Source organism: Charadrius vociferus, unplaced genomic scaffold (assembly GCF_000708025.1).
Source record: "Charadrius vociferus isolate BGI_N301 unplaced genomic scaffold, ASM70802v2 scaffold711, whole genome shotgun sequence".
Lineage (NCBI taxonomy): Eukaryota > Metazoa > Chordata > Aves > Charadriiformes > Charadriidae > Charadrius > Charadrius vociferus.
In genome coordinates this window covers 166,297-187,704 of record NW_009646852.1, presented here as the reverse complement: position 1 = coordinate 187,704, position 21,408 = coordinate 166,297, and the positions used below count along the sequence as shown (strand labels likewise).

The 21,408-nt window shown below is 42.3% G+C and overlaps 1 protein-coding gene across 1 annotated transcript in view; it reads right to left on the bottom strand.

Moving 5' to 3' along the window:
- The window catches only part of LOC104294617 (chromosome unknown open reading frame, human C10orf76), a 118,938-nt gene that overhangs the window by 63,668 nt on the left and 33,862 nt on the right, over positions 1 to 21,408 (bottom strand). The window contains exons 20-22 of the mRNA XM_009894239.1: positions 7,332 to 7,414; positions 6,722 to 6,848; positions 3,939 to 4,014 (exon numbers count right to left, since the gene is read on the bottom strand). Of these exons, the coding sequence (XP_009892541.1) occupies positions 3,939 to 4,014; positions 6,722 to 6,848; positions 7,332 to 7,414 (286 nt within the window). The remainder of the gene's footprint in view (positions 1 to 3,938; positions 4,015 to 6,721; positions 6,849 to 7,331; positions 7,415 to 21,408) is intronic.

The window sequence follows — 21,408 nt, the reverse complement described above, 5'->3', positions numbered from 1 at the left end:
AAAAACACCTTTTTAAAAAAAAAAATCCTATCACCTAGTTCCACACTACAAACTTACTCTCTGCTTGCTAAAAGTGTTTCAGTGAGAAAAATAAAATTACTTTAAAAATGATGATGGAACTGAATTTCAGACAATGGGGAAATTCAGTCTATTAATCATTGAGTTAATTTATTTATTCACCTTGAAAAAATCCTGAGGAGGAGAAAGTCTTATTAAAAGAATACAGGGATTCAGCTGCCACCTTCCTCACTGAGTAAGCAATCAGAAGAAGCCCTTTTGAACCCTGCGTTAATAAAATTCTCATTAAATGCAAACCTGCACAATGTTATCTTAAAGAGGCTCATTAGCTTATAAAAAAATTACTTGTCTCAAAATGTGCTTATTTCCTCATAGGTGAGAAGGTGAGTTTTCAAACCAGTAACGGCTGCAGCTTCTGATTTCAACCCCATCAGCGCTGCAGCTATATCTTGCAGTCCATCGTGGCTCAATTTTTTATGTAAACCACAGAGACGAATCCACAGATAGAAGTTACAATCACTATTATGGGATAGCACAGCAACAAATACCACTCATTCCAGTACGGCATGTAAGATTTCAACCAGATAAAGCTAGTATTATTCTGTCTTGTTCAAATTTTCGTTTTCTTTAGGTTGGACAGAAATCTGTGTAAAAAGGAGAGGTATGGACAGCTGGGAGGAATAGCCTCCCCGTCTCTCAGCACTCGAACATTTGTGACTGCTCTTTTCACTGGAGTAAAGACTAGAAAAATCAGATGATCAGCAACAACAAAACCCAGTCAGACTGCCTAGTGGACAATAGGTTCCAGCTAGAAAGTATTTAATACCATAATAGGATACACAAAGTGGGATCTCTCTCTGCGGCTTTAAACCGGTTTAAATCGGTTTAAACGAGAATGGGTAAAAGATTCTCGAGGTATTACTCATCCTGACTCTGTATTAAAGCAATTAATCAGATGAACTCGCCAATCCAGGACTGTGGGGTACAAGCAGGGCTGATGTGTCTCCCCAACAGTTACTCCTGCCACAGAAATGCATTGCAGCCTTGAAAAGTTGTAAACAACCCACCACTCCTCTCCTGGCAGAAATAAACCCTAACGTACAATCTTATGTGCAAGACACTTGTTAAAGCCCACCACAGGCATGCGCACACAGACATTTTTACATTTGTAATCCTTCCCCCCAAAAGCCTTAGGATAAGGAAATGACAATTTTTATTTATTTCTTTTTAAACAGCTGTTGTAATGAGATGAAGGTATAAAGCAAAGCGTGACTTCACACTGCACTGTTACAGCAAAAAGAGGGTAATCACTGCTCATAAAAACTTTCCGGAATGATGGAACAAGCTGAGGGGAAAAATCCAACATCAGGTGAATTTCTCCAAATTCATTCCTTTCGTGGCCAAGGCATTCAAATAAGCAGCAGTACATTAAGACCACTGTAAGGGGAAACCAAAGGGGCGTAAACAAACATGCAATCCAGACAATGCGGAGCTAAGCCAGGTTCAAACCAGCATGTCTTTATCAACGCATAAGATCATTACATCTTATGAAAAAATTGTCATTCATTGCCACATACTGTGTTTCTCTAATAAAGCCATCAGCCTGACAGCCCTAAACAGTTTATTCTCCTCAAGCATCCCCCTCTCCCTGTTTCTCTTTGGTGATCTGTGCTTGTAACATTTCCATGATGCCGTAGCACAGAGCCAGAAGTGTGTGTGCACAAGGCTCCAGTTTGCACTCCTGGTCCAACACCAGGAGAAAACACGGGGCCCTCATATTAAGGGTCTTCCTACAGACCTTGCTGCAGAAGTGGGACAGCCAACAGACCAGGACAGAATGGTCTTTCCCAACAGACTGCAGAAAGCTTCAGACCTTGGAAGGCTCAAGGCATTCCTCAAAGAATTATCCTTTCATCCTTCTGCTGCATGAGCTGCAACGTTCAAACACCTAAATTCAGTCTTTAGGCGAAAAAGGAGCATACATTATCACAGACTTTTCACTTCATCTATTTTCCCTGGACTGAGAAGAGTCTTTTGAAACTTTCTAAAGCATTTCTCTCAAAAAAAGGCATCTAGTCCCAGTCACCACTTTGGCAGTGTGATGTTTCAATCACCTTCACAAAAGCACAGTACCTTTGGATTTCTCCAGCATGCAACAACTGGCTGCTTCAAAATCTATCCAGTCAAAGAATCCTTCCAATGTAATATTTTTACCATGAGAAGAAAACAAACAAGTCTATGAAATACCCACCCCGTTACCTTTTTTGTTTTTTCAGATGAAAATGGGGTAAGTCAAACAGACTAACTTCTCTCAAGTCTAATCCCTCTCCAGACCTTTAATTATCTCTAATTTAGGCCTTGTCTAGTTTCACTGAGTGAAAAGCCATGAAATTCACTCATGAAGACTTCTAAAGCTAGCGAAGGACGACGTGAAATTTCAACATACATGTGCAGTTGGGTGGAGAAGGGAAAAGCTATCAAAAGCCTGGAAGAGAAACATGTCCGAGGTTTCCCTGGTTCCAGACAGCGCCATGCATTGCCCATGTCTGATACGGGCTGTCCAGGGAGGGGGATCACAGTGCCAGTTTTTCTGTTGTATCTTGTCTCGGCTCCATGCTCATCTTTATAAAAGCAGCTGTTGAGCCAACAGGAGATGAGCCAGTGCAAAATCTTGGCTGCACAAACCAGAGGTCAGCACAAATCCTCTGTGACCACTTGCTTTTTTTATCTCTTCCCAGTTTAGACTTCTCTCCCTGGGTATACAGAGAATTCCCAGGGCAGCCACTCTGCGTCACATTAAATGACATTAATTCACCAACAGTTATGTGTTCTGCTGCTTCACTCCGAGTGCATTATCTGCCCACAAGCGTTCATTTATGTCCGTTTACAAAAAATAAAAATAAGGATAGTAGCAAAATAAATCTTCTGGAACCATACGTGAAGTTATTAAGCTTACAGACTTACTAAGGGAACCTTTAAGGTGGTTTATAGACACGTAAGATGTATATTGACTTGAAAGGTGCCCTCAGAGAGTTTGTCCCAACAATCTCTTTTGCAGTGAGGAAAATGACAAGTACGACTAATGTAGCAGCACTGGGCTACTTGGTGTTGCATAAACACCAAGTGTCTGCGTGACCACAGAGGTGATGGACAGGTATTTTTTCAGTATAAATACTCATATCTTTTATGGTTTGTTTACAATCCAGAGAAACAGTAAATTCTCTCTCTCTCAACATTCTTCCATTTTCCAATCAGTCAGATAGATCCATGAACCTCTTGCCCAGTACCCAGCTGGGTCAGTACTAGCTGCTTCAGAAGCCAGGAAAAGAAATTATTGCTGTCATGAAGGAATACAGAACAAAAGCACCCCCAGATATTCCTCAGCCTTACAAGTAGAACATAACTTCTGCCCTTGAACAGGAGGAAGAGGTTTAAGAGAATACTGAAATGTCCTTAAATAATCAGTTTTAAACACACACAAAAATCTTGCAGTGTTAAAAGAGGCCTCGAATCTGCTTATTACAGCTGGCTTATAGTCCCCTTCATAGCTTCATAGAATTACAATAGAATCACGCATCAGAAATCCATTAGGTCCACAATTGCTCTGCTAGCACAGCATTGTTCCCTACTGTATAACTTCTCCCAAGAACGCTGTGAGGATTAATTCATTACAGCTTGTGCCATGCTTTGAAAGCACTCAGTCTACAGAAGAGCCGAGAGAATTATTAGAAAGAGGACAATCAAACCCTGGTGATCCTCTCTTTATCCCAGTGGGTCCTGTTTAGAGCAGCAATTTAGCCCAACAAAGAGAACAAATTCAAAATAAAATTCAATACAACAAATGTGAAAGTGTCATGATAAGAATGCAGTCACACAGGACACAAGAATCTCTACAGTGGCTATAAACTTCTACTCCTTACCTAATATTGACTAACGCATGGGTCACCTTGCTTGCAGGCTCTTTCCATTGACCAGCATTGGTAGAAAGCCTTAGAACTGAAAGGAAAAGACAGTTAACAGTGCTGGGACAGAACTGGCAATTTTCTAATCTAAGAAGTCAAAAAAAAATCTGCTTTTGTGAGATGGCAGTCTGGGAACCACATCAAAACAAAGGTCATCTTTGAGACAATCTGTGATCCAGGGCAGAAGTTCCCTTCAGAGCCCAGCTAAGAAACGTAAGGAACATGGAAGAGGTGAGCAGGACAAGATAATGACTGGTAGACAGGAAGCAGAGGGCACTGAAAAGCCTAGGTCCTCCTAACTGCTTTCATCACCACATATTAAAATTAATTTCTCCCAGAAACAGGACAGCGTCTCAGATCTATGATACCTTTTATTCCGCTGTTCTCCAGCTCCTATGTATGCAAGGTTCCATCTGAGCTGGACTACATCCTGCGATTTAAACCCAACCTGGCAGTGATGGATTCTTTACCTCCCTATTTATCTGGAATTGCAGAAAGGGATTACACACCAGCCAAGGGAAGAACACTCCCTGTAGGAATGAGGGCGTTGTTCTGTTGCACAGATGGTCTCTGACAGACTTGGGAGCAGATCTGAAAACATTCTGCAACAGGAAGAACTTCTAGGAAATCAAATTCTTTTCTGCTAGAGGACGCAAATATTTATTTAGGTCAGAATCTGTAGCGTTTCTATGGTGGCAGTTACCTGCACATCTCTTTGTAAGTATCAAAACAATAACAGATCCTGTAGCACACTTTTGGATTATTTTTCCATATTGCCTGAATAGAAGGGAATTTTCTAGGAATTTGTATATACAGGGTTTTCTGGAAGTTACATTCCACAAGAAAGGTTCACCTTCAACTTAGAAGTGAAGCAACAGCATGTCATCAGAATTTAGGATCATATAGAAACACACATGCTACCAGTGAATCCATAAGCACACTGGCTGCATACTCATGCCTGTTATTACACAAGAGAAGCTTTCAGTCCTGCATATATGCATAAAGTTCAGATTCAGGACAAGAAAAAAAATAAATAATAACCAAGGCAACTAGATTCCACCTCCACTCCAAACGTAGAAAGTTTCAGCCGCATTAACAGGAAAACTAAAGGATAAAGTAGCTTTCTCATCTGTGCTACCAAACGTCCCAAGGCTAGGGGACAGAAGGGTGACTGTAGTCCCAGTGAGATGGATTGACAAACCAAGGGAAGCTGTCACGACACCTGGTTAAACTGTGGCTGTCATCAACTTGAGCCAGTGCTACCTTCTTGCTTCCTAGTCCTACCATTACATGTCATCTGCAGAAAAAAAAATGCCAGCTCTGAGTAAGATTATTTTGTCAAACTGTAGATACTGTACCTGAATATCTGAAGTAATGTATTCAGAGAGAGTTTCCATTCAGGCACCTACAACACTAATTCAAAGGGGTTTGCTCTGTGTAGCAGGATGGAAAACATTCACGTGACAAATGAATTGTTTCAACAGGTCAGATGTGCCTATTGCAGCCCAACTGAGTAAGTATTTGAGTGCGTTATTCTTCCATTCCGCTTTCCTTTGGCTTCCGCAGGGGTCAGGTTTGAAAAATTACTGGCTAGTAAAAGCACCTCATCTTACTAGCTATAATTCTTGGGAGTAGGAAATGGGTTAGCAAAAAATCTTAGGTGCTCAGAGGGCACAAAAATGGCTAAATGATCCCTTATACAACGGATGACAACTGTAGGAAGTTTGTGCAAAAGGGCAGTTCATTTTTCCTCACAATTGCAGGGAGTATCCGGCTACTTTTATTTAGGTGAGGATAGTTCTCTCCCGTGTCAGGAGAGTACTGTGGCCAACTGCCTCTCTCCCACTGCCCTTTAACCCCTTATATGTTTATATTAACTCCTGTTGTTCATCGGGTGATCGTGCTGAGAAGGGAGCAGGGAGTGAAGGGAAGAAAGGTCCTTCTCAAACAAAGCAAACAAAGAACACAGCTATATTATTTTCTTCACAGCTTCAAGCACGTAGGTACTACACCAGCGCTGCTGCAGCTACCCTTAGCTCCTGTGTATAAGCTGGCTGATTATGCCTCCATGCATTCCTTGCTCTCCTTTGTTCCTCTTTTCCCTGCTGGGTGTCACTTGGTGGCATTCCAGCATGCCTCTCTCTCTTTGAAGGACGGCAGCTTCTCCCTGTTTTGCCAGTAGGCACATTCTTCAGTCCAGTGATTCGCTTGTCATTGCAAGCAGGTTTGTGAGGGCTGTTTTCTTGGTTTGTTCTGGCAATGAGTGCAGTAGATGTAATTTGTCTAGCACAGCAAGCTTCTTGTTATAAGTTTCTCAATTCTTTTCCAAATTCTTGTTTGCAATGAGTGTTCCTCTGTGCTGGCTGGTTCTGCAGCATGTACCTGTGCTCTGAGTTCAAACTGTCAAATATGATAGATGCAAACTACATGAAGATGCATGAAATATCACGTACCTAGTTGTGCCAACAAATTTATATTTTCAATCACAGTAAGTGGCTGCCAGAGAAGCACTGGGTCTGTTCCTATTTCTTTTCTGACTAAAAAACCAAATGTATCCCTCTAACAAGTTTACCCCTCTCTCAAGTCTTAACTTACCAAACACGTCCTAGCACACAAAACACATCCACTGACCAGGACACACATCAGCAGCAGGTAGACAGAAAACACCCGACACAAACATCCCTCCGTCACCACCCTCACTTCTAGTGAATAGTATTCCTGACCAGTCAAAAGGTACTCACCCATAGAATAAAGGTTGTCAAAATTCTGATGCATCCGAATGATTTCATAATACAGCTCATCATAGCTGCTGGGAGTGGGGAGGAAGGTGTCTCCGTAAGTGATGAACATGTTGAACAGGTTCACAACCTATACAAGGAAGTGAAAAGAAGTTACAACAGGAATATTTACACAAAATCTACTCTGCAACAGAAGCAATACAATGACCAAAACCTTCAAAGAAATAACTCTCAGTTGCATCACACAGTATTACATTACTTCATTGGAGAAAGACAAGAAGCTTAAATACTATTGTATCTGGGGCCAGGAAAATAGGTTTCTATTATTTTGTATACAAAGGGGCACAGAATGAGAAAAAGCATTACTAAATCTGGAAAATTGAACTAAGCCTTTCCTCACATAGACTTGTTTATTTCAACGAGCAGACCCTACAAGTGAGTCCAAGCATTGCCCTTTCCAAGCATCTAGCAAAACCAACAACAATATTCTGCAGCTTTGTGGCCTTGTTCTGATATCTCCTTAACAGGCCAGAAATCCTGGATTCTTTCCTAAGATTCATTTAAGATTAATCAAGTTGTTTAAAATAAAAGGATTTGCTTTGTCCGTACTCACCATAAGAGCAAGGGTGAATATGTTGTGCTTGGCCAGCAACACGGTCTCATTAGACATGAGAAACTTCAACAAGTTGATCAAAGCTAGGAGAAAAAAATATGTATTTTTTAAAAAAAAAGTTTAAAAGCAAGGCCATTCTCAACAAGTTACTTAAATACAGATGCATTTTCATTATCTAGTATAAACTAGCCTTAATGCCAGCTGCTCACCTCTCAGAAATATATCAATGTACACGTGGGTTTGGGGTTTTTTGTAGCTAAAAATACTGTGCTGGACAGGTAAGTGACAGCTATTTTACTGTCCCCCATTTACTCTCCTTCACTGAGTTCCCAATCAAATCTGCTTAGGCTCAAGGTAAGTCTCGTGTTAGCTTAGACAGTTCACAGCAGATTTTTCTATCTGCCAGACCCTGAAGTGAGCCTTGAGGTTGGAGAATCCCTCTGTCTCGTTTCTGCTTCATACATCACCAACATGATGTATGTGTAGTCAGCCCCAAACTGTCAGTCTTGTTGATACATACAGTTTAAGAAAAAGTAACAAAGAATAATAAAAAAACATGGCACAGTTTTTCTGTAGCTCTATGTCAATGCTGCTGCAATGGTACAAGGAAGGATATAGTACTTTATTGTGTCAGTTATCTAGGGCTGTGCGGTAAAGACTACAGATCTGGTTCACACCTGCCTTAAGAAAACAACAAAAGCTCCTGCTGTAAGCACTCAAAAATCAGTGCTAGTGGGAATTAACAAAAAGGTTGGCTAAAAGAGCTTTAATCAAACAGACTTTACAATAAACAATTGTATTCCGTACACTTGAATAAAATGGAAAGTTCTTTATATTGTTTTTCTAGTTCTGGGAGAAAAAAAAAAAAAAAAAGCTATTTTCTTCTGCATTATAGCTGCTGAGGACTGAATGCTGATGCCTGCCTAGACCAGATTCCTAATGTACTCTCATGCCCAAACCACAAAAGCTCTGGTCAACAGATTTCAAGACATAAACCATCTGAATTAGATGGCTTGCAAAGTCAGGCTGGAACAAGAGACAGACTTTTAAAAAAAGGTTTTAAATACCTACTAATTAGTAACTGCATCTAAGAGTAATCCCAGGCATTACTCCAATTTCTTATAGGTACAACTAGAATTTGTTAATCTGTTTTTTCCCCCCACTGTTACACAAGTGTTACACACTACCCAGTAACCTGCGAGAAAACCAGTTTGGGAGAACCCCATAGCAAATACAGAACAGACCATTCATCTCAGCCCAAAGGTACAGGCTATGAAACAGGAGGAGATAAAGCACAGAGAACAGAAATGAGGTACGGGCAAAATTTAGATACACACACGCCCCCCCCTTCAGGATTACAAAGTATTCACAAAAGGTAAAATTAAAAACCTACAGTAAAAAGACAGATGTGAAGAGACTGGTAAGATCTGGAATTTAAAAAAAATGTCAGATTCTGAATACAGACCTGCAACCACTACCTTCCAATACTAGAAGTTCACCAGGAGTATCAAAAGTTTATATATGTCCCCCAAAAGGGAAGCCTACAGCCCTAGTGGGGGTATTTACTCATTGCAGACAGAAGCCACTCCAATTTAATCTACCAGCTGGTGGTTTGATGCAGAACTGCAAACCAGAATAAACAAAGTGATTTATTTTTCAGAGCTATTCCAGGATTTAACAATCAGCTGTAGCATCTCTCCCTTCCATGACCCACCTCATGAACTGGATGTATTAATACCTTTCCAATCCAGCCACAGAACTCCCCATACCATCATCACCTCATCATCAGATGGAAACTCCTGGGACCAAAAGCAGAGTCTGGATTCTACAATAATCCAGCTCTGGAAATATTCCTGTCAAACATTTTTTCTGTAAAACAGCCATTTCAAAACAAAGAAGTAGCAGGTACAGATGGGCTCTCCACTGGAGCACAGATCCAGCTAAAAACAGGTTGCCAAGGTAACCAAGCCTCCACAGCAAAAAAAAAAAGTAGAGTCTCCAGCAGTCAGTGCCTTGGACTGAAGAGAGCTGTCCTACATCTCCGTCACAGCAGCTTATTGGCCATCTCGCTATTTAGTGGTTGTAAGCATGCTTTTACCTTCTTCCTAGCCACACAAGTCCACGTAGCCACATCTCGTGACCAGGTGCTGTTGTTCAAATATGAGCAGTCGGGGCTTCTGAAAGCAGAGGAGCAGAGCTCTGGATTTCCTATAACAAGTGGTGTGAAGCCTCTTGTTCGTCCCACCACCTCTCACTCTCCCACCAGCACCCTACTGGAAGACCTTTGCCAGCGGGTGACCACACAGCATGACGAGAAGCCACTGAACATCCAAACACAGCGAACATGAAAGCTGCTCATGGTGGGGAGACGCTATTTTTAAAAGACTGAACATAACCGTCATTGGCCTAGAGTGTGGGCACTCACCGACTGACAGGGACAAGTACCCTACAGTTGTCCACTGTGTTATTTCTCAGATACCACCATGAAGCACTTGCACTGCTCCATATTGGTGACAACACTTGAAGGAGAACTGTTGCTCTGTTCTACCCCAACAACAGCTCCTATGCTTGTTCCAGCTGTTGTGATGAATTTGCTCATGCTTATCCAGTTAGAAAAAAAGACAAGAGATTACCACTGCTTGAAACCAATCTTCGTACCTGAATTGCACTGCATCATAGCCCACTCACAGCCGGTCTATGCTGTTCCTTCCCTAAGCACTAGGAAGGAGAGAGACGTGCTTCCCATGAAGAAGAAACTCAGTGCTGGGCTCAGAGCTGGTCAGAAGAGCTAATCCACCAGGTTTACAGTCATTGTCTGCACCACACAGAAAAATTTATCCACCTGTTCGGAAACCACCCATTCCTAAAAAAGTTGCAGTGCTCCTAATGGGATATACACTACATCGATGCTCAAAGAGCAACCGGTCTTTTTCCACACCAGCACATTCTGCACCACCCTCTGCTCAAGTTGCCCTAAGGAACAGGAACGCTGTGGAAAATGGACCCTTACATTTACGGCTACCTGTGTCTCCGTAGTTTGCTTGTAAGGCAAACCCTGTACTGAAAATAAGGATAGCTATGCCCTGGAGTTTTCAGGATTAACAACTTTTAGATCCAGGTTCATATGCCCAGTGCCCTTCAGTGACAATTACACACACAAAATAAGTCTTTAGAACAAAGGTCCAACTGGCTGAACAACCCTCTGCCCCTCCACCCCAACGGGGCGCTGCTGTTGCCACTCCTGAGCAACCTGAAGCCAAAGCAGATGTGTCACTTTTCTCCCTGCTGCAATCAACTGTTCGCCTCTCATATCCTATCTGCAGGCTGCCCTCTCACATTAGGCAGGAAATTATCCATGTTTTTTCCCCAACGGAGGAGCAGTTCAGTCTCTCAGTTGCACAGGCAGACAGAACTGTAGCCCTCGCTTGGACTCAGCCACATTATCCCAATTTGTGGTCCAGGATTTAACAGTGATGGATGGTTTGGGCATGAGATCTATTTTGATATTAACTGGAAAACAGCACTATTTTTGCAATAGCCTCTAGAACCTTCCCCCCCGCCCCCCGCCAAAGATACCTGTCCCTGGCATCCCTTACCCCGACACAATAGACCCACTACAGCAAGTCTTGAAACATCCGTAATTTCACAATACAATAGTGTCACTAGAACATCTTCAGCAACAAAAGCAGGAGTAATTAAACCATGACTAAACTAAAGTAGCAGCCATCAGTATTTGCATGCAAGCTCCTCATTTTGTGACCTGAGAAGCACACTGGCTATGCTTCTTAAATCAGCAAGAAGAGAACATGGCCTTGAACACCTACATTTATAGCCTCAAAACCAAGTAGAAAAGCATGTTGAGCGGACACTTAAATTGGACATGAAGCCACACGATTGGCTGTATGTAAAAGTGGTGTAAAGCATACAGGTTGGTTTTAAGGCAATTCTCTCTCCTAAGGATTATTATAGCCAAAGGATGAAAATTGACATCACCAGCTTTTACAGATACCCTCCCTGCTTTCTAAACTGAAATGATTGCAGTGGAAGAGGCTCTTAGTTCCCCTGCTGCAGAGCTGCTTTTAAGGACGGACGCTTTCCCTTATCAGCTCTCGCGGCCAGCCCGTCTGCTGAGGAGCAGCAGTACTCCTGGTCAGTTATTTGCTGCCCTTCTTCAAGACAATCCTCTGTAAGAAGACCGTGGGCAGCCAGCATCTCCTCTTCTACCAGGAAGGAGGCAATTCCTGTCGTGGACAGGTGCCATTCACTCCCTCCTTCCCCTATTCCTCCTCCCATAGCAGACTTAGCTTTGTTTCAAACATAAGTATATTCAGCCCCAGCACATTTGGGATTCACAAAAAGTTTTTGTTCTATTTAGTGTCTCAGTGTTCACTGTTTGCATCACATGTAATGCAACAGGAGCACAGAGGTAGGTTAAGTAGAGAAAAGGGGAAAAAAAAGGAGAAGTAGTACCATCCCTTGGGCAAGTCAGAATGTAGCACAGACTCTGCCAAGAGCATCAGAAGGCTCTGATGTGTTATTGCACAACAGAGCAGAAGAGAACAGCCCTGAGACACACATCAATGAGAGCTCGGATGGGTTGAGCACAGTATGGAAGCCTCTGTCACCGTATCTGCTGCACTTGGAGGTCAAAAATCTTCTAATGGTGCACATAATGGCCCTCAACAAAGGAGCAAGGGAGAAAAAGAGATGTGAGGGCTCCTCAGCTGCAGTGTAATATCAATTAACAGGATCCCACACTCTACTAAAATCCTCCAATTTTCTACTCTTCAACTCTCGGGACACACTGGGAAGAACAGTGATTTTCCCATTCCCTCTGGAAGTTACCATCGTACCAACAGTATATTCAGTGTCCTGCTTTCAGTGGTTCAACTCACAACCCCCTTAGCCGGATCCCCATCCACAGGTCACTACGGCGCAGATGATAATGACATCTTGGCAACACTTCCACGCTGCCTACGAGTCCTTCAGCAGCACAGTAACCACCCTGGACCTCTTATAGACAGTCTGTTCACATATACATTGCTCTCAAGGCAAGGTCCACACCACTCACTGTAGCACATGGTAAGTCAGATCTGGTAAGGATTAGTGCACTAGACTGGAATTGAGAACAAACTGGATTTGATTCCTCAGGAAACAGCACTTTGGTCATTCTGTGCTTCAATTCCTCCAACATAAAAGGGAAAAACGGCACCATTCTGTCTGCAACAGCACCGGAAGCATAAATAGAGCAACGAGAGCATCCCTGGCAGTACCCGGTCAGACCAAAGGCCCAGCTATCCTCAATGTTCTGTCTCCAACTGGTCAACATCAAATGCATGTTAAAAGGTAATAGGCCAAACAATGCTTTCTCGTAACACTCTTCCAGATTCCAAAATTCAGCACAATCCCCTTACAGGAGGGAAACTACAGCACAAAGTGTGCAAATAAGACTCTCACAACACGACAATACCATAACTATAGACCAGTCCACTCTCCTATTCCAGATTGGAAGTCCCAAGGGCTAAGCTAGGATAACCATATACCCCACCGTGCTGTTATGAGGAGGATGAAACACCTCGGAACAGAGTAATCACCTGTAATAAATGCTATACCTGAAGAGAAATTCAGAAGCGGGGAAGCAAAAGGCTCAAATATGATATACTGAGATGACCTGAGTGTTAAGAGGGTGCAGATTTGGCCATGTTCGGCATGGGCAGACACTCATCAGAACAGTGATCAAAAACTCAGCAGGAGATTAGTATCTACAGACAGGGTTTGACAGAAAAGAACCAACAGAGGTAGTTTCCAGATAGAGCAGTAGGAATAAGAAGCGTGTCTGAGAAATAGCTACATTGCTATTACAAACTAACGCACCAGAACCCCCCGAGGCACAAACTATCCCAGCATCCTTGGACAAGTGAACCAATTACTCAGGGACAGCACTTGCAGCTTCCCGTCAATCAGCCAAAGCGCTAGAAAACAAGACTGGTGCACCATTGCTGCAGTCCCCTCTCAGGGGAGCAGGGGAAGCAATAAAAGCTCTGTCAACATCACTATTTAACATGCTTCGGCTCCTTCCCTCTGCTCCGATAAGGAGGGAGCACCCTGCTCACAGCTGTAACCATTCACCTCGCTGGAGGGCTCCTCTAAGTGCTGCCACTGGGTTTGCTGCCACAGGCACTGCTGAATTCCTGCTCCCAGCCACCAAAGCTCCACGGCAGGCAGCAGCCGGCTATGGGCAGCCTCCCCATCACCAGCATCTCAGCACTCTACAGCTGTTCCCTCTTCTCCCCGTGACTCTCAGGCTGTAAGCATGTAAGCAGCCCATATTCTTAATGAAAAACAACAGCTTGCCAGAGGGCTGGAGCACATGCTGGCACAACCCATCGCTCCCAGGATCAGTTGAGTAGGCCACTTGACTTCCAATCCTTTACTTTCTTTATATAGTCCCCATCCCTGGTACTCACTGTTCCCACCTAACCGCAGCCAACGGTGTGAAAATTGCAAGCTTAATGGAAATGCTGATTACTGATGCCCGAGCAATGCTGCTTGATAGCAATCCAGCAAGCAGTAAGAAAGAAACCAAATTTTCCAACTTCAGCTAAAGCTCAGATGAACAATATGCTTTTTTTCTTAAAAATAAAAAAGCACACACCCACAAGCTTCATTCCTCTTTAGAGGAAAGGGGAAGTATTGAGCTCGAGTCTATTTTGTCTGACAGTGCAGGTTCATACTGTTAATTAAATGGTAGTCTTGGGAGTTAAGGTTGCACATTTTTGCATGGGGTTTTAAAACAGAAAAGGAGGAGCATCTGGAGAAAGAGCAGAAACATTGTGCGAGAACATGGAAAGACAGCAAAGTAAGGGACCCAGGAGTACTGCTTCTTGAAAACAAAAAGGGGACAAGGATAAATCACTGCATTCTGAATGCTGCAACCCCTCCGCGCAGAGAAAGAAATGGCTGTGAACAGCTCTGACTGTAACACTTCTGTTATCAACGGGACTGTTTCCCAGGAGAAATTATCACACTATCTCCACTCGGTCACCACGACCTGCAAAGTGTTAGGGATTCACAACCAAATTTGCCAGTGCGAGCTAGCTTTATTTAAGGAGTAATTTGCAGGACAGAGCAAGATAGCTGGATGAGACCTGCCAGGCTGAGGCAGGATGACCAAAAAGTCACTACACTTTTGTCCACTTAAATGACTGCATTCCCTTTGTGCCCATCGGAGCAAGGCTCTGTTGATGAAGAATTGCCATTCTGATTTTACAAGGTGATCAGTAAGAGCCACAAACCTTGTATTATTCTTTTTCTCTCCATTGACAACTGGGGCCTAACTCTTTATCATCAGTATTAAAATATGTTAAAATAAAGTGACAGTAACTAGAATTAAAATAACAGAACACTAAGAAGGATTTAAGTAAAAGAAGATGCTTCCTAAAAATGGTCCATGCAGGGAATTTAGAACATCCTCTTTTACAAGAAAGCCACTGAGTTTTTGCATTTCTTACACCATCTTCTTCAGGAGATTTATACCAGTACATTTCACTAAATCACTGTGTGTTCTTACCACAGAAGTGTTTTAGCTTTGGTTGGTGGAGGTAACGTGGAAAGGTTAACATGAAATTGGACCACCAGTTGAGAATGGCAGCAGAAGACTACAAGCAGATGTTTGCAGTCTTTCTTCTGAACATCACATCTTCTGCCTGTAAGTGAGCTTTGTAAGATGAGACCAGGGTTTTGTTTGGGGCAATGTGGGGTGCTACCAGAAGCACAAATTAAATAAATCAATGAATATCAAGCCACAACATATGACTACAAACAAAATCTATTTTATAGATCTATCTTTCAATTTCAGTCTTTTCCTAAATTCATTGAAATAGCTAACAGGACTAACGGTCGCACTCCTGTACCAAGCTTATGTCAACATAGTACCACATGTCCCACCAAGCACCAGCATCCCTATGAGTGAAGAAAACAGGCAACTCTGAGGGCTCCCAAATCCCACTACCTATTCCATGGCACATAACAGTTACAGTCTTTAGTTTTTGTGAGAAACTTTATTATTTCCGATAGATTTTCAGAACTATTCCACCTCCTCAGAAACTTCACTAGAGTCAACAAGCACAAGTACTTGTGAATCTCTTGGGCATCCTAGTAAACAGCTGGCCAATATTATCTATTTTCTTTCCATTTCAAAGATAAGGAACAGAGATAAAGCTTGCTGATCACCTATCTACAAGTAAAGGTGAGGCAAGTTGAGAACATTGCACAAAATGCAAGGTAATCACAATTTTAATATTGATTTACCAAACCACTTAGAAATAAACGCTAATTCCAAAGCTTCAACTTAATGACCCAGTTCATCAGAATACTAAAGGACCTCACTGTTTTTTGCAATCCTAGAGCTAAGCATCTCTGCCCTCAGGGTCCTAATACGAGACCTGTGAAGTCCCGTCCATGTCCTTCTTGGCACTGAGAAAGAAGTCATAAGATGAAATGATCAAAACCTCATTCTGAGAAGAAAACATCTTTTCCTTTCAAGCATACAATACATTAGGAACCACTGGGGCAAGAAATACCCAGGATATACACCTAAACTAGACGCTAGCTCTCCTTTCTCAGTTTCCCACACCGAAGTATGGTCCCAGGCATTCAAATAAAAGAACAGGAAAAGGATATTTAGTCCCATTGCTGGGAGTTAAAAATGCTGAATAGCACCCTTTCCAGATCATGCAATGATTTCTAATCAAAAGTTTCTATCCAGTAACACCTCCCTCCCGGCCTCCTTAACCCTCCAACCCCAGATCTCATCCTACCTAGTCCTTCCCATACTCAGGGCCTCCTATTCCGCCTAACACTCTATCACCTCCAGTTCATCTTAGGCTCTCCATTCTCCCATGTCAAGATCCTCTCCAGCTCCAAAGACCTACCCACCCCATCAACTCAGAGCTCCAATTCCTGATGCAGCTGCTCAGCAGCACACCTTTAACCAGCCTGCACACTGTTCTTGCCGCCTCCTCCCACTGAACTACCACTGGGAATTGCAGAGGGACCCCATCCTTCCCACTTCCAACCTTATTCCTCAGTGAGGCGGCACTCTCTTTAAAAAGCCAGCACCACCTTGTACTTAAATGACTTACGAGATCCCAAATCTCGAGCATAGCATATGGCACATGGCTGGGAGCTCTCAGTGGAAATTCTGATGTGCAGCTTCAAAAAGTTGGGCCAGCCTCCCACTATCAAAAGGCACAGAGAAATGAGATGGTAAGCACCAGATAAAACCTGCGTTAGGTAGAGTATGTTGACCTACAAGGGTGTTAAAACTCTAGCGTTTGCTCTATAGTTCTCTTTACAGTTTACAAGTAGCGCAGTGAAGTCAGAAAGCATTTCTGCTGGAAGGTATTTGAAAGGTCAAGTCTCACATAATGACTTCCTTTTCTTCCCAAAACAGTAAGTTCAAGTCAAACCCTTTAACAGAGACAAACAGACTTTCTTTGTACTCACCAGAGATTTCATTTTATGAAAGCATTTTACACGTAACACACAAGCTCCTGTCCTTTCTACCCTATCCCTACAAATGACCTTTATTAGTTACCTTTGAAGATGCTGTGCTGAAGAGACCATTCTCTTATGCTTGCAATATCCTTCACAGCTTAAAGACATTCCTTTCTTTGTTACTATATTATAGAATTCCTCATGGCACAGAAATCACCACAGCAGCCTTATCTATACCATCAGCTGGAACGTGACTGCTTCCTCTGAACTCTTTAAGACTTCAGAAGCATGCAGAAGACAATCCTGAGCCTTGGTAGCATTTTTTAAAGCCACATAAGACATTCTGTGAGTTTGGAAGAAAGTCAGATTTTTGGTCTTTAATTCTTTTCCCTAAAATATTTAAGTCATTTGCTAACTGGCCAAGTAGCTCTATAGCCTTTCAAACTCACATGGCACCTAGCGATCAGCCGTTTTACCAGTGAACCAGACTGTCCGGTACACCAGTATCCTGCCTCCAAAAGAACTGCAAAAAGACAAGCTTCCCTTGCCAGGTAGCTGCTGCAGAATGTGACAGCAACAGCAGGATTAGACACGAAGGAGAGATGCAACATCACCTGATTTCCAACTTGTTCAGCAACACAAATCAGAGGGCTGAAGCTGACCTTATCAACAGCTGGAGAACCAGAAGCACCGTAAGCAACAAAAACTATTAGTAATCAATATTTCCGCTGCAGAAATAACAAAGCAAAGTACAAGTGACTAAACAATACCACCTTAAACATGCACTGTGTAAGGGCAAGTGTGTTATAGATACTGAAAGCTGGGTTCCCCCCACAAATTAAAAAAAAAAAAAATAATTTGCTTCTTTACTTTAAAATGTTCCACAGAAGAACCTTTCACTTCCCTAGTATTCACCAAAAAACATTTTGAAAGAAGTATTATCCTCATGTTATAAATACAGAAACTGACAAAAGATCTAAAGAGTCTACAAAAAGGATAAAAGTACATTCTGTCCAGTAGCACTGCAAAAGTCTGCTTTGATAACTCTAAAAGAAAAACAGAAAAAAATTAACTTCTTGACAGTGCTACACATTTGAAGCACCTTCACTTTAACACTGTGTTCAGCATCTATCAAATTAACTAAGCTACAAGATAAAAACTGTAGCCCTTATGTTACAATAGTTTGGAAACTGATCTTCAACACTTCCTAATGGCAAAGCTCATTTTTAATCCTACTTTGCATTCAATTGCCCTAACAGCTATTTCACCATTATTCATTATTATATTTAAGATTTTTTATGAACTACTCTTGCTATTATAAGTCTATATAGCAGAATTGCTTTTCTGTTTCTTTAAACATGGCTTTTGCTTAAAGCAAACCATAGCAACTGCAAAAAAAAAAGTTACCTGCACCCCCTAAGCTCAGAGTGAATTGCTCAAGCATTACTAATTTTGAGGTGGGAGGAGTTGAAGAAATGAGGTCTTTTTATATAAAAGGATTAAATGACTCATGAAAACTCTTTTGGCATAGCTTATACATGCTTGACAACAACAACATATATAGCACATTCCATCACTCAAGTGCTGTACAAGCTAGTTAGAGTTCAACAGTTAAAACCCAAACCCTGCCTTTATGACCAGCAACATCACCCTCGCTTTCGCATGACAAGGAGCAGAACTTAAGAAAAACATTGGGCATAACATGCTATTTCTGAGACCAGGGAACTGGTTGTTACCAAGTAAAGTTTCCTTATCAGCTCTATAAAGTACCTTACACTTGACATTCAACATACCAGTGTTTAAAAAGTATAAGGTTACTGGCATAATAGTCCAGGAGATTTCCATTTGGCCAAAATGTCTGTAAGGGAACAGGTCAAAACAATCATATCCACTTATGGTTTCTGACTGTGGCCAAATTTCCAGGCTAGTCATCAATAATGGTACAGTGGCACAGAAGAAAAACCTGAAGATTTTCTTCAGCAGTCAGAGGGAAGAGCCACATACTAACCACAGATGACTGAACTGAAGCTAATGATCTGCTGAAAAGGTCTATTAGAGAGGAACCAAGATAAACAGGCATCTCTGGATCTGAATGTCTGGTCCACCTATCAGTAACTGCGCTTGGTGATCATTTTCATAGGCTAATCAAAGTATAACTGCTCTCCAGCACTCTTTTTAGGATATTCCAGAATCTAGCTACTCTAGCGATCCGATATTTATTTTCACACTACTTTTAGCTACAGCCAGCTTATATATACTACTCATGCCACCTACAGATCTTCCTTTCTGTCAGTCCCACTTCCAGCTCTCAAACCTCTGTCAGTTAAATATTCTTGCTCATCTGGTCAGCACAGGTAGATTTATACTGTACTGAGTGCCACGGTCCTGGCCCCTTGACTTAATATGAAGGAATTAATCTAATAGAGAAGCTAAGGCTGGATCACAACCAAAGACTCAGTAACAACATTGCTCTTCCTCAAGCTCAGATGTTGAAAAAGGAAGTCCAACAGAAGCAAGATCATATGTAAGCAACATGCCACGTACTGGTGTATACAGAAAACTATGAAGTAGTACAGATTGCACAAACAGCCCGATCCATGTCCTGAGAGATGCCAAACACCTGGCCTCCACTGCTTTTCTCTGTCATCTTTGCAATTTAAAACCAAAAAAGAAAATTCAGAAACTTTCTCGAAGTGCTGCTGGCCTTCCATACTGAAGACAAAGCACCCACAAAGGAAAAGCGTCTATCCATCTGATGACACACGAGTGGCTTTCCTTAATTAGAGACTAGCTAACATTAGAATCGGCAAGTGAACAGAAGGCTCCATACATTGCTACTGCTTCCACCTACAACCTTTATATCCGTTCCTCCGCACCCCATACTGACTACCTACCCCACAGTATTCCCTTTGTCTTTTTCTCCCACTCAATTTTCTGCCTGAAACAACTCTCCTCCTCTTACGTGCCAGGTAGAATTCTCTCCGTTTCTTTCAGTGCTTCCTTACACCAATTCCCTCCAGCTTCTTTGTTCCACTCAGCTCTGTTGGGGGGCTTCCATTGCTATTATCCACACTGCACAACAGGGGCATTGCTTCAGTCATCACACACCTTGTCATTCAAGAAGACAAGTGTGGGCTTGAAGACCTTCTGTAAAGCATGCCTGATGGGGCACCTGAGATCTCAGGCCTTGCAGTGAATAGCTGCTCCCTTTTAGCTGTTCATCCAGCAGTGACAACTAATCCTTCGATTCCAAATAAAAGCCCGAAGGGGAATATGCTCATATAAAGGATAGAAATGAATTCAGAAGTCCCTGTGCTCTAGTTTGGAATCATCTGTCAGATAGATCAAGACCAGAAAAACGGCCATTCTTTCGCTTCAAAGGCAGCAGCATTGCAAATCAAAGAGCAGCCGTGACAGGGGTAAGAGTTAATTGCGAAATATATCTCAAGATAGGGCTGGCAATTACCACTGAGTCTGCCACATACAGCACTCCAGAAGTACACACCTGGAGCAGCCAAGATGTGCCCTTTTACAGGTGCACGTACCATTCAACCCAGGGCCTTCTCACCTGTACGAATCACCTAGCAGCTACCGAAGAATCTCTCTGTTCACCTCAATGTCCTGTAAGAAAAACTTTGAAACATTCTTACCGTAATTTACTCCCACATGAGAAGATCTCCCTAAACCTCCAGAAATCTATAGTAAGTGTGGAGCTCTTCAGCTACATCAGGTGTGCACACATTCCAGGTCCTTTACAGAAACCTGAGCAATCCAAGTTTTTACTTCACTGTTTTGCTTTCAAAGCACGTGCAGCACTTAACACTTCTGAGGCTCTTTACATTTCCTAAGCACTATACAAACACCAGCTAATTAGAGACAACTAACAAGAATATCCCAAGATACTGAATCTCAGTGCGCAGCAAGGATTTTTACTTTTTCCCCTCTAAAACAGGGACAGTGAAGGACTGAAAGATGCCTAAGACTGTGGTCTGTGAACTGTGGAACAATACGTTCAAGCAAAAGGCATTATATTTGAGACTTCCATACCACCAGTGTGTAGGAAAAACCCAGCACAGCCTGGCCAAATAGGAATGGATCCAGTTCACTGGTAACTGCTGAGAAGATATCACACACACTGTCAGATGCAATTTCTATTCACAACAGACGTCCACATTCTACACAGTCTTCTCCTGAACTGGCACTACACTGCAGCCATGCCTCCAGGGGCTCTGTTCTGAAGAAAACAACTGAAAAGAAATCACTAATCCTTTAATTAGGGGCACCCACTTCACCTTCTACAGGAATAATTTAGAAAGTCTGAATGGGCCACGTGTCACACAAGGCGAAAATTTAATAACTGAAAGTGACTCAGATTGTTGGTTCATTTCTCTGTACCTAAATTCAGCTGTGTAAAGCTACTGAAGGGAAGTACTCAGTGTTAATCGAGTACAGCTTCAGAAGCCACTCATCACCGCCTTTTTCGAAAGTCATCCTCTCTCAAATTTCTGATGGGAGTTGCATTACACCAGCCAAGTCACTGATCCCAGGTCTCAAGCACAGCTCCAGGAATACACAATTA